Source organism: Phaethon aethereus (assembly GCF_964289735.1).
Source record: "Phaethon aethereus genome assembly, chromosome: 10".
Taxonomy (NCBI): domain Eukaryota; kingdom Metazoa; phylum Chordata; class Aves; order Phaethontiformes; family Phaethontidae; genus Phaethon; species Phaethon aethereus.
In genome coordinates, this window is record NC_138586.1 from 6,329,400 (window position 1) to 6,343,900 (window position 14,501).

The following is a 14,501-nucleotide window of genomic DNA, read 5'->3' on the forward strand; positions in this document are numbered from 1 at the left end:
CAAGTTTTGTCTGAATCTCAGAGATCCCACATACTCCCAAATTCTCACTCTTCAGATTAGCAGAGTGTGGGAAATTTTTAAGCTCTTAACTGCATCTGCCTGCATTCAGGAAGGGAGGGGGAGTGTTTTCTAGAGATTTTGGTATTCAACAACAGCAACATGCAATCACAGGCAAGACTAGCAACACTAGTACATCTAAGAAGAATCCTAGTGGATTTGACATCTCTCAAAAATATGAGCTTCAAAACCTAAAGGTAAAAAGTTTATGTAATTTCATACTTTATCAGAAACTTATCTCAAATTCACAAAGACACTTGTCAAATGGAGACTGAAATGAAAGACTCATTGTCCTAATATAAACGAACAGTCTGAGTTCACATAATCACAGCCACAATACTGTAGTATTATTGTGCTTGACTTAACAGTTTTGAAAGTCAGAGAGAAGTTCCCATCGCTAACTCATTGACTTTCATAGGAAGGCAGAAAAACATACTGGAAGTATTTACAGGGGCAGGAAAAGTTTATCCTGCGCATTAAAATACCTCTTGCAGGAAGTCTTCAAGAAGTCGATTAAACTTGTCTGCCAATTCATCTATTAACTGACTTCTTGCAATGTCAACCCTGTTAAAGATTGTGAATTCTTCATTACAGAGAGCGTGGTATGTTTTTGAACAGGCTTCCAAAACATCTATATCTGTGTGCTTCTCCACAATATCCCGGATTTGTCGCAGTAAGGCATCCAAATGCTACAAGAAAGATGAAGTGTGGAAAAAAACATGTATTTATACATATATATATATATATATATATATATATATATATATATACACACACACACACGAACATGTGTATTTTTAATAAACCTGAAAGAATTTAAGAAGATAAATTCAATTTACTACTTTTGTAACTATGATACAGAATACAACACTTCTAGAAAGCCAGTGAAGCTTCTGAGTAAATTAAAAATCTATTTAGTAAAAATTAAGGAAGAGCTTGTCAAAAACTAAAGACTCAATCAATGCATTTTAAAAAGTCATTAAAAATTTGCAATTGTCAGTATGGTCTTCTCTAACACTTGAATTTGCAGCGACAACTGAACAGCACAGAGCATTTATCTGGCACTCACAAACATTTACACATGGTCTTAAAAGCTGGATAATTGAAGATTTAGTTTCACAACACTCAAGTGTCAGCACTGAAACCACTTCAATTGTTCTTACATGCCTCCCCTCAACCTGAGTTGCTCACTGCTGCTCTATCACTGCTAGGCTATGCTGTCAACTAAACATTTTATTACTTTTTTTTGACCCTAATAACTTCCAGCTACTTGCTTCACAATACAGCAAAAGACTGCATCTGAGAATGAGAAAATAGATCTCTAGAATCTAATTCTAAGATTGTTGGGCTTACACCAACTTCATCACCATACCAGATAAAATGGGGGCAGTAACCACATAATTTGTGATCTAGTAGTTTTCCCCTTTTTCATGCAATGAAGATGGTGGTTTATTAGTTTCAGTGATCAGAAACAGAAAGCTTATCAAGCTGTTTCTACAAGCATTATCTGTCAGGCAGCATACCTCAAACATGACCATAACCCAACAATAAATACTCTCGCATAACATCCATCTAACTGGCAGGAGTCTGTTAAAATTCTTAAGAACAGCAGCCAGTAACAGCTCTGAAGTCCAAGTCTCATTCTCAATAATTGTTACGATAAAGTCTCACTTACACAAAAAAACACTCTTACAATGGTGACTGAAATTCCAGCAAGTCAAAATTCTGGGTTTTCTCCTTTTCTGTTAAGCGTTACTGAGTGTTACCTTACCTTTTCTAATCGCCCCGTTGTATAAATTTCCAAATCAAAGTACTGTGGCAACTGCAATAAGTTGGTGACTTTTTCTGCATCTACAGAATACTGTAAAATTGACACAGAAAAAAGTTTGAATGAAAGAGTCTTGGACAACACAATTTGTTATAGACCAATCAAATATTTATCAGAAAAAGCAAAGACTTGCTCAAGACATACAGTTAATTACAGAAAATAGACTTGTTAACATTTCAACAACAGTCCATCAGCAAGAAATGGAATTAAACCTACCTTTGCTAGCAACTGAGGAAGTGCAACTGCAAAAAGTTCAGTAATTTTTGTCCTGTCATCCAACTGGGTTTTCTTTTCCTTTGCTGTCAGCACCTAAAATATTGGTATTGTGAGGATTTTACAAACAAAAGTTCTGGTGCAAAGTTTCATTGTCATTAATGACAATTAGGTACACAGAACATCTAATACCACTGTAAAATACTAGTGTAAAAAAAAAAATTCAGTTACACCCAATACTATTAACATTATCTTGAAAACAGAAGTGACAGTCTAAAACAAAAGGTTTACCTTTCCTGCAACAAAATACCATGATCAGAATGCTCTTCTGGACAATGAAAGAACAGCAAACCTTTCAGCTTACTTATGATTTATAATTGTATTTACTCAATTCATACGGCAATCTGATCTTCATACAAGTTTTCAATCTATACCTAAATGGGTTTCTTACCAAAAGCTGCACCAGTCTTGAAAGCTGTTCCCTTCCCTGCTTAAAACCCCAATAAAAAAGTGGTGCCTAAACTCTATATGATCAGAGAAAAAACAATTGTTGGACTGTCCTCCTTCCTAAAAGCCTATGAAGTATACTCCCTTCCCTCATTTAGCTCTTTTAAATTGAAAATAGTTTTAGCTTTCCCAAAAATTGGTTTTTGTTCTCCTTTCCAACCAGGACTTCTTTCAAAATCCATTTTGTATTACCTTTAGTAGTAAAAACAAATACAGTAGTCCAAACAGTATTAAGCACATGACAAAGTTCAGAAAAAGTGAATTAGCCAAGGTAGTCAGATATTGGAGGCTGTGGAGATTGAAGCTGAATTTCTGAATTCAGTCCCTTCAGCAGCAACAAGCCTACAACTTTTTCCTTCTTCTCACACTATCCACACATAGACATTCCCACATCTCTAGAAAGTAGCTGTTTGCTTCCTACCCTTTTCCCTGTTCCTCTTCCCACAGGAGGATGACATTCAGCTGCTTGCCGAATTGTACAAAGCATTATTTCAATCAGTGCGCTTTCCTGTCTATCTGTTAAAGCTGAAATTTAAGAAACAGATGTTAATACACAGCTTGGTTTTTCATTTCCACAAGTTATTAGTATCCAAGGATAAAAATATGTTTGTTTATTTAAAGAAAAAAAGAAAGGCATTTAGGCCAATAGCTCATTTCCAGGGGTGGGGGTGGCACAGGGGATAGAGAAGATAAGCACCTTATAAAGCAACACAAGAAAATATTTTAAATTGACTGAATATCACTGGATGAGTCACAGGACAGGATGAAACAAACACGAAGTTTTATAATCATTTTAGTTCCTTTCCATTTTTCAGAAGTCCATTTACTAGCACCTATGAATTACAGAATTATCCCAGGGCATTTGTTTGTTTTTACTGTTATTAAAGAAATGACGGTAGTTTTAACACTCCATAAATGAACCGGTTTCACAAGCAACTTAGCTACTCTCATGTCAGAAGTGCAGCCTGAACCTGTGGAACAACAGGCCAAGTGGGCATTGCATGCTTATTTACAGTCTCTTCTCCCTCTTTTCTTCCCACAATTGTTATTCTGTGTCTCGTTTCCATATCAGAAGTGATCGCTTTCTGTTCTTCCTCACATTTTACAATTAGTAATAGTGATTTATTATAGTCATGTAAAAATAGAGAATATATGGGGACTCATAAGGGTAAACATCTTATTTCCTTATAAATCAAGACTAATGGCATGCATACAAAGATCTATGAAACTCTTACGTTCTTCTCCATTGAGAGGCTCCTCCAACAGAAGACTGTTCATACATTCCCAGTCCTTCAAGAGGTCTGTTGCACAGTCCCACATGCTGTCCACAAGATAAGCAGCATGTTCATGCAACTAAAATGAGAAGAGATTAGGTATTTTTCTTTATCAGCAATAAAGTTCATTACAGAACTTGCTACAATACAGGGTATTTTTTTCACATGGCTCCTGTCTGTGGCAAAAGAACAGAGAAAATTTTGTGAGCTCTCTAGTTCAACAGAAGCCTCTCTTCCCCCAATTAATTTACAAAGATGAATCCATACCAACTGCTACAAAGAGTAGTGCTACAAGATCTGTCAGAACTTGAGAGATAGCGGGGTGGGTATGTCCCTAGCCCCTTATATATCTCCTAAACAATTTCTTTCCACCTATATATTAGCATGAAGAATGATGGGAGAATATTTGTCAGAGTAGGGCTCACAGCCTGCCTCAACACTGTGTACTGGACAGATCCTTCAAATAAACACAACCACACAAAACAGTCTTTTGACTCCCAGGGTGCTCAAGTAATAGGAAAAGCAGGACAAATTCATGGTTATTAACCAATGAGTGGCAAAAGAAAAACAACAACAAATTAAATTAAAAAACAAAAAAACCCACAACACAAAACAAAAAAACCCACATCAACACCACCAAAAAACCCCCAAACCACACACCACCACAAAAACAAGGATATCCTTGAAACTCAACTTACTTCACTTTCCAAAAAGAAAAACACTAATGTCTTCACAAGATTAGCATTCGGACTTTGTCTTCCCCTCCTTTTAAGTATTCCATCATCTTCAGGATCTCTGCGGCTGAAAAGCCTAAAAGAAAAATTATTACAGGACAAGTTTCTTCTTCATTGCCTTTGCCATAGTCAATTCATATCAAGATACTGTTTTTTACAGTCACACACTTAGCACCTTTCTGCTTGGCTCTACATTTTATGTTGCAAGGAAGTAATCTGGGACAAGTATCATTTGAACCATTTCATAGATGTTGAGTTGGTATTTCACTGACTGTTTCTAGTGGAAGGTATAATTATAACAAAATACTTTACAAGCATCAGTAATAATTGCAGGTACTTGAGGTCCCATGCTCCTCATTAGCAAACTACATTTTCTGAACCTCCCCACATGAGACTTTAAAGCAGCAAAGAAATACTGGAAGAAGGTCTGAAAAGTATTAGATGGAAACTCTATTTTGTTTCTTTCCCTACACACCTGGTATGTGTGCTGAAAGTTTTTTGGGTTTTTTTGTTGTTGGTGGTTTTGTTTGGGGTTTTTTGTGTTTTTTTTTTTTTAATTATTATTTTAAAACAGAAAAATACTTTATGAGGTGGTCATAAGGGGGGCAACACAATGACAGGAGGGACTAGAAATGGTAAAATACTCATTATGATGCAAGCACAATATAGGAAGGAGAGGAAAGGAGAAGGCAGAGGAATGTTTTCATTATATTCCCTGTAGGTACAAGGTTTTAAAGCATAGGCTTCAGAATTACTCTCTATTTCCCATTCACAAAAACTACAAAAGTTCAAAAAGCAGTGTTACATTTTCTGTAAGTTATTTCTTAAGGTCATTTCATTATTCAGTTTCTCCTTTTCTTAACTAAAACTGATGAGAATCAGTGCACTAAAAACTGTGCACAGTTCACGCATGCACGCACTAAAAACTACAGGAAGGAGGAGTTAATTATAATTTTTCCATCTTACTTTTTATAAAGAAATTCCCCTGCAGCAACTGCTACTGGCCGATGAGCTGAATAAACCAGATGATAGACATTTTCACAGTCTTCTGCAGTCAGAACTTCTTCACTACTCCTATGGGTGGGGATGGGGAGAAGAAAAAAACCAAAGTTAGTCAATTCGAGTATTAATCTATTAACACTTATTAATTAATCTCAATGTTGAGTATTAGTCTCAACATTAGAGTATGAACTCTAATGAGGGAGATGGAAATGAAGGAGAATCTAAACCTTTTCCTTCAATTTACCATCCTAAAACCCAAAACAAGATAGCTTAGCTCCAAAGTCTTCATAAACAAAACTTACTGATGAAGTATGAGCATTTGGTAGAAGGTTATGCTCAAAAGTTCAACTACTGTGTAATGTTCAGTATATCCTACATTTCTTCAGTTCAAATATTCCACAATAGCTTCAACTTAGGGAGGCTGAATTCTAAGTTTCCAGCCTTTACACTTACCTGACTGTAACAGATAAGTTAACAGCACTGTTCTAGCCAGATTACTTTTGAAATTCCAATTTGTTTGGGTGTAAGATACACAGACATATCTCTAGACTGAATTCTGTCAAGTTGCTGTCCTCGCCAATAGGCATGAGAAATGCTTTTACCTTTTACTATTTGTTGTAGGTCAGATAAGGAGATATATATGTACTTACTGTAAAACAAGAGTGAGTAATTTTATTGCTTGGACTGCAACATCATATTCTTTGTCAAGAGTCATAGACACAATTCTATCCTAAGAACACAAAAGAAAGTATTTTCAAAGAGGAAAGAAGTGTAATACAACTTTTAAAAACTTCATATTTTTAAGTACGTATGAATTTACACTAACCTTGAACCGACTGGTGAAGAGTTCCAATTTGGAATTAAGCTCTTTATTATAGTAAAGTCCTTGCAAAGCAGTTAGGCATTTGAGTCTTACTTCCCCTTGCTAAAATAAAATTAAGAACTGGATTAAAAGTCAAGTATAGGATACAGATATTCAATTCATACAAAACCAGTTTCTTTTGCAGTCTGAATTCATTCAAGGACAAAGATTAAGTGTTGTCAAGATACGCTATCAATAATCATGTTAGTGGCATTAGAATATGTCCTTGTTTGAAACAAGCCAATGGGGGGGGAGGAGGAGGGGGGGAACCCCAACCCCAATGTCTCAGGGCAGTTAGTATCTTTAGGTCAAAATACACTTGTTTCATTCTTTAAAGACATACTCTAAATGCTCAAGATATTTCTAAGTAGAATTCTGAGTGCTTGTTTTCACTTAGCAACTGGCAACATCTGTATCATTAACAACCATCTCTTGTTAGATGAGAATGACCAAGTAGATACAGAGAGAAATACTCCTCCTGAAGTACAAGATCTACTTTAGCACAGAACATGTTTTAAGGTATAGATACAGAAATACTTTTCAAAAGTCTAGGACAACTGACTTCATGCATTATCTTATCACCCCAGTGCCAGAGGTCATTGTTTTTTGATACCAAACCCATGAACAGCACAGCATGAGTGAGCATCCCTAACTTGTTTCACTTCAGATTTGATAGTTTGAAGTCTCCAATGCAAGAACTGAGACAATGTGCTGACTCAACAATGAATCAAAGAGTATTTGTAAACTGTATCTGTTCACCACTCCAAACAGAGTATAATCTCTATCTGGTAGCTGATAAGTAACAGCTTGAGGCACTCATCAGCACAAAAGGGGACTTTTCCCCATGCTTTTTACAGCTAGCTGAGAATGGCAAGAAGTTTCTTAACCTGGCAAAACAGCAAAACTGTTAGGCTGTATTATTGGATTATTCCATGTGAAATGCATTAATTTCAAACCGTTCTGTATTATAAAGTAGAAGTCAGCAAACATCAGCAATAAATAAAAAGCCATTTCCTTACAAATAACAGTTCCTTAAAAATCTATATATATACACTCTCCAAAACCATTCAAAAGACTCAAGTCTATTTTACCTATATGTTGAAACACCAGTGCTTCTGAGTGATAAGAAAAGCAGTGACTGATGAAAACAGTTAAGAGATCAAAACCTAGTCTGGCAAGATCAACCACCAAAAACATGGAGTTATGCGTCACAATTCTGTTTCTTTTCCTCAGTGCAGCTTACCTTGTCATGCATAGTCCACCCTACGTATTTTAAGTAGCTGTCATTGAGAAAGGCGTCACTGTACATCTTCATCCATATGCCAATCTCTTCAATACAGATAGCTCTTATTTCAGCAATTGCATCTCTGTGGGGAGAAGTGGGGCAATAGGATATTACTCACCTGAGTAACAAAAAAGTAACTTGTCACCAGCTTCCAAAATAATTTAACAAAGCTACAAATTACTAAGAGAAACTTACCGGTATCTATGCACAAAAACACCTTTAAATATTGCATTCATCATGTTTTCTATTTCATCCTGATTTTCCTGAAGCTGAAAGAATGAACAGAGTACATAAACAGTGAGCAGCACTTTTACAGTCAGGTCAGATGGTGCTGAGGCTAGACAACTAAATTTGAAGGTGTGGCCATTAATTCCTTTCCTGAAATACTCACAAATCTGTTTCACAGTACAATATGCTATTATTTAAGGAACTATATCTACCAGAGCATAAAAATTTTAGTAATTCTGTCCACTGGAAAACTTTTCTTCAACTGTAAAGACATCTCAGGTTTCTGCAAGCTCCTTCTTAAGTTATTTATAAGAAAATTTGATTAATTACATAATTTTCTAGTAACTTTGTAAGCCTGATGTTCAGCCTAATTTGTAATACACTTACTATGTTTTTATGGACACATATTATTAGAACAATACCCAAATCATGTGAACTGCATTACGAGCAGTCTTTTCTGTAATCTAGAAAGACAACATACGGATTAAGAACTTAAAAAATGGCTACATCAGCAGCATATACTCTGTTTTGAATACCTCTTTTCTCCTCATCCATTACTTAGGTGAAAAAATGAGTAAGGTACTGCAGAAATAATTTTATTAAGAACATGGAGCTGAAAAATAACGGGGGAGACAAATCCAGTTTCAGAGCAGCAATATAAGAGCAAGATATGCAAATGAGTTGAAGTGATGCATGCAGTGTTTTAAAACACAGAAAATTCTATTTGCTTTGAAAGCATGAAAGAGTTGGTTCGAAGATTTGAAAATAACTTTTGTCAGCAGACAAGCATATGCTTTTTGCAGTTTGAATTATAAAGGTAGGACAAATTGAGACAATGTTAATGAGAATAGTCAAGGACTGAGGAAGTTGACATTTTGGTGGATCAGATTAAAAAAAGAAAAACAAACCACCACCTCCCAAAAATCCCCCACAAAGATGCCACCAGAGATATTATCCAGCTAGGGGTAGAAGGGGGTAGAGGGGCCCCACATATGGGGGAATGGATACAAAAGGTAAAAGACCTCTCCCACAGAAGTTTAGACAAACAACAAGAATGACAACTTCCATAGCATCACAAGATAAAGGAATTTATGGAAAAAATGAAAAACTACAAGGAAATAGAGTAGGAATAAAAAGACTAAGCAGCAGATGAAAAGGACTAACAAAGAAAAATATTTAACATGTTCTGGGCCTAAGTCTAACACTTGCCCACAGTAGCCTCTGAGGTAGGATGAGGGGGAAAAAATTCAAAATATTGAAACAAAAGACGTGCATGAAGAATCAATAAAGTGAATAGACTACTGGATAAGGTCGAGTTATAAGTGAAACAAAATCTGGAAACAAACAAACAATTGAATATTACTTCAAAGCTTACTTTCAAGAAAAATAGAAAATCAAAACTAAAACTACAAAGCTGGTAAAAAATACTAAAAAGCTAATGTATATAATAGCATAGGGTATTTAAGAGATCAGTCTCAAACTGCAAGATCTTCGTGAGACAAACAGAAGACAAAGTTGTTAGTTTACCTGAATTGTCAAGAAAGTAAAAACATTAACAGGTAACACACAGCAGAAGTTGAAGAGCAAAGGTGAGATGTTTCCTTTGATCATGAGAAGATTATTTCTAATGCCTAGAAACAAAAAAAACCCCACCCCAACAAACAAAAAACAGTTGCCCCCAAAACAAACACTTAAACCTGAGTTAATTAGGGCTTTCAACAAGACAGCACTGTCAGCAATGAATCAGCAAGTCCCTTTTACACAAAGAGAAAGAAAACAGAAGTAGAATGCATTTTCCATTTTGATAGTATTTTTCTGTACAAGAAAAAACTTTATCTAAAGCCTTTAAAGCACACTTTCTGCTGAGATAGGCATTGACATCATAAAAGCAGTATTTTGCCCCAAGATCATGGGGTGGTTCTCTAGAAGCCAAAACAAGACAACGTACAGTAATTTTTGTTAAGTTATTTGAGCTCAGTTTAGGAAATTAGTCAAGAAATATAACAAAAAAAAAAACCTATTACTGATTGCAGTCTCTTTTGCTAACTTTCTTAAGATGGCACTATCTGAAAAAATTTTTAAGAGTCTACATTTAATGTCTTTTTACAGAAAACCAGACAGTAAGAAGCACCTTTCAAAGTAATTAAGTTCTTAAACCATTAAACATGAACAGCTTAAAGAATGAGACAGAGGGACTGATAACTTCCTTCACAAAAAAAATTACACAACAAGATTAATTATTAAGTGTGATTTATCAACACTCATCCTATGCACACCAGCTCCAAACAGTTGCACTAACCTCCTTTCTTTTCTGTAGTAAGAGTTCAAGCCGATCATTAGCTCGTTTCCCAATTATTTTATTTCGTTCTGCTTCATACTGCCGTTGTGTATTGTCCATGTTAATACTAAGATTTAATGCCACATTCACTAAAGCAGTCATCAGCTTCATGGCTACAAAAACAGTGAAAAGAATAAGGATTATTTAAAAGGTTACCTGATCTAAGAAAAAATATAAATAAAAATCTTGTCACCTCCTCCTGTCAACCCTTTCTCCATTTATGAAAATATATTCACTGTAAATTTCTTGATATGCAAACTTTAGGCCTTTAGCAGTGTTTTACTAGAGCACTGCATAATTACTTATCAACACAATAGATAGAACACTGACATTTTGTTATTTTTTTGTCAATTTTTTAATACTATGAGCATTATTGTTGAATTGAGATATAGGATATGCTTCCCCACGAAAATGGAAAGTGGAATGTAAGATTTACAAACACAGCCCAGGAAAATTATTCCATTATTAGAATCAGTTAGTAGACTGTATTACTAAGTAATTCAACCTCAAACATACAAGAAGTTTCTTCCTTTTAAAGGAAATGTCTCGGACAACCAATGCCACCATACCACACCATTCTTCTCCCCTCAATTCAATGAGGGGCAGTTTTCTTTAAATATTCATTTTTTTGCCAAAGCAAAGAAACATTAGCCAATTAGAAGCCAGAGAACTGACCAAAACGTAAAATACACTTGGGTGGGCTTTTTAAACTTTCTTTTATTTCTGAATCAACCCTTTCTAAAAGGGTTCAGACTAACATGCCCGTTCCCTAAACCAGGAAGTGGTCAACAGTACACTTGCTTTTCTTACGAACTTTTGTAGCAACGAAACATGAAAGGACTTGCATTGGCAGACCATACACAGAACATCAAAGTGTGTATCACTACCATGAAGTTCATGAGTAAGGTAAAGACATGCAGATACATCAAAATATCATCACACACTGTGACCTCCAAGGATATTTAGATGAGAAGAACGAGTCTGAACTAATCATAGAAGCCAAAATTACTGCAAATAACAGTCAATATGGATACAAGATTTTGTTGGCCATCTCTATACCATATAAAATGCAATACTCAAGAATACAAACTGTAATCTCATATGAAATGTGCAAGTAATTACAAAAAACAATTGGCTACTGATGCAAACAGACTACGGATAAAAATTATTTTTTGAGATAAACATGCAACAGGGCAACTTCTGCAACTTTTATTCAGGCACAACTCAAATTCAAAACTAGTAGTAAAAACTCGGGTTTCTAAGAACCAAAATTTGTATTAGTCATATGCTACAACAGTCAAATTGATGACAGCAGAATCAGTATATTCTCCTGAAATAAAGGTTTTGCTCCTTTCCATAATAAATGCCTTGGATAGTGAGCGTCTCACAGTGGCAACCTGATGTGTAGTGCACTAATGCATATTCAAGAGAGATGATCAATGAAATAGAACAACTGATCAGAAAATCAGAACTGAAGACAGCTGTAAGTCAGCCAGTTCCAGTGAAGCTAACAAGAACTATTTCCAATGTGGCAAAAACTCCATTTCATGTACAGTCTAAATTCATCTTTTCAGACTAAAATTGCTATAATGAGCTTTACTTAAGTTGACTGCTGCACAATGCCATCTGAGACCCTTCTTCATTAACCAACGCAGGTTTAAAACTTCCTTACCCGGGAAGCTTATCCTTTGTCCATATAATGGCACTTTATTTAAAACATTCCATACTTAACCCATAAGGGATTTCTTCGTAATTTAACAGTTAAAGAAAAAAAATCACGTAAAAAGGACAATTACTTAAAACCACATGAAATTTAGGTACTGTATCACTGATGAAGCACTGTTTTTCATTTTTCTAATGCAATGAATGGAAATGCTACTTTCAGTTACACTGTGCCCCAGTCTCAATACAGCACAATTGAAATTTGTACTAAAAATTGCATCCAATCTAAAATACGACTCCTGTTTGACCTAATGGAGAGCATAAAGAGGTTCAACTGCATTTGAGGTTAAAAAGATACCTACACCCTTTTTATGACCAATAATAAGCTGTACCGAAACAAGTTGCCTTAGACAAAACCCGCATCACACCATGAAACACAAGTTGAATGTTGAATATCAAGAAGTTCAGCCAGAACAATTCTTTCCTGTGCAACACAAAACATAAAACGTAAGCAATACACAGATAAGTATAATTCACTGACCTGCCAGTGTGCTAGTGTGCCGAAATGCTCTGACTTGTGAGTCTGACAGCCCCGTAAGCAGTGAAATGACAGTATCCATCATATATTCATCATATATGATGCTATATTGACATTGTCTGACGAGTACTCCAATGAATTCACAAAAACTGGATTTGAACTTCTTCCACTGGGGACCAGCCATAGTTAGCGGATAATCTCCACTATCCTATTAAAAAACAAAAAGGGAAACAGGAAACTCATTCAAACATCTTTAAAGTCATTTTATTAAACAAAGATTAAAAAGAGATGAGTATAACTTTAAAGCCAAAATCCCCAATGCCATAAAATGATACATCAGAAGAATGTGGTTCCAGAAATATGCATCTATTTTGCAGCTCGGGCTTGTTATATGCAGAGACAACATTCTCCAAGCCCTACCATAAAAACTGCACATAGCCAGATATACTGAAATAACTACTAATTTCTTCTTTCTGTCCTACTCCCTAAAAAAAAAGAAATAGAAAAAAAAAAACCCAACCCAAAAAACAAAACACACACAAAAAAATTTCATACCCCTTACAAATGTGCTTCAGGTTACACTAGAAACAAAAGAACCATCATATGAACAGATAGCTGACATATTCAGGAACACTCAGTTCAGGACCATAATAAAGTTTACAGGGAGATGCTTACATATAAGACTGAAAATTCCTAAAGTCATAAAATCACCCACTATAACATCTTGAATGTAAGAAATGTGTGTTCCTCTCTTGATTTGGGAACCTTTACAAATGGTAAAATAACAGTGGGGGAAAAAAAGAATTACAACCATTTGTATCAGTGCTTCTGTGATCAGCTTCTTTAAGAGGCTAAGCAACATTAGAGGTCAAAAATTAAGGCGGCATCCATGAAAAGGTATTAGAAATCTGAGAGTTGTTCATTAGAATTCTGTTACAAGAAAGAGTCAGCATAACGCAGTGATAAAAAACCCCTGAACAGTCCCAGCTGAAGCTTTAGACATTTCATACGTTGCCTTGTAGTAATTGAAACTATTTATGAATTGAGATTGTTCTAAGGAATACTAAGATCCTTTTAAACAAAATCATATAACATTTTCCCTCTTGAAGTTACCAATGTTCGGGGGGGGGGGGGGGGGGGGGGCAGTACGGCAGGGAGGGATTATTCCTATATTAGACAAATGTTGGGAAGAGATTTTAAAGCTACCTTTATATTCTCTGGAACACAGGGTGAAAGGACTACCACTCAAAAATAAACCCACAAAAAACACCTCATCCAGAAGACCAAACTCATCTCATTTACCCCAGCACTCAGTGAAACAGAAAGTAAATGACATTTAAAGGAGGAAACGTTACAATTCCCATGAAAGGCAAGGCATTAAAGTCTTCAACCAGCGAATAATCAAATTCAAATCCCCACAATTTGTAGATGAATGAATGCATAGAAATAAATTTAGCACCCATTCTAAAAGTTAAAGAAGACTTCAAGGCCTTACATACACAGCAGGAACGTGGAGGCATCCTACACAGCCCCACAGGAGCAGCAGTTCCCACTACTCAAAAACTGAAAGTGGATACTGATTTTTTACACCATTAATAAAATAACTTATATACATGCAGAGCTTTATATTCTAGTCTTACAAGTTCACTGAAATAAGGGAGTTCAATATTTTCATTCATAAAAGTCCTGTGATTTTTACAGCTTACCCTACCCTTGAAAGAAACCTGTAGCAACGTGATCCAGGAAGATTAGGGCAGGTAAAATAAAATTAATACAAATACATTACCACCACTTCATTAAATTACCTCATCAAATTCTTCAGTCATTTTTCGGATTATTTCAGAATTCTGCATATGTCGGAACATCTCTGCTGTAACAACTCCTACAATTCAGATATTAGAGCATTAGCACTTAATATGAAAGTTAGATGGCAGATGACATGCCTCCTGCTACAATGTAAAAATAATCCATTT

The 14,501-nt window shown here is 35.5% G+C and overlaps 1 protein-coding gene across 1 annotated transcript in view; it reads right to left on the reverse strand.

Annotated features, from left to right (window-relative positions):
* The window catches only part of STAG2 (STAG2 cohesin complex component), a gene marked incomplete at its 3' end in the record, with an annotated part of 78,233 nt that overhangs the window by 18,850 nt on the left and 44,882 nt on the right, over nt 1–14,501 (reverse strand). The window contains exons 6-19 of the mRNA XM_082004051.1: nt 14,334–14,410; nt 12,532–12,736; nt 10,290–10,441; nt 7,958–8,031; nt 7,721–7,844; nt 6,442–6,540; nt 6,266–6,345; nt 5,580–5,687; nt 4,578–4,689; nt 3,841–3,958; nt 3,027–3,130; nt 2,102–2,194; nt 1,829–1,918; nt 543–746 (exon numbers count right to left, since the gene is read on the reverse strand). Coding sequence (XP_081860177.1) covers nt 543–746; nt 1,829–1,918; nt 2,102–2,194; nt 3,027–3,130; nt 3,841–3,958; nt 4,578–4,689; nt 5,580–5,687; nt 6,266–6,345; nt 6,442–6,540; nt 7,721–7,844; nt 7,958–8,031; nt 10,290–10,441; nt 12,532–12,736; nt 14,334–14,410 — 1,640 coding nt within the window. The remainder of the gene's footprint in view (nt 1–542; nt 747–1,828; nt 1,919–2,101; nt 2,195–3,026; nt 3,131–3,840; nt 3,959–4,577; nt 4,690–5,579; nt 5,688–6,265; nt 6,346–6,441; nt 6,541–7,720; nt 7,845–7,957; nt 8,032–10,289; nt 10,442–12,531; nt 12,737–14,333; nt 14,411–14,501) is intronic.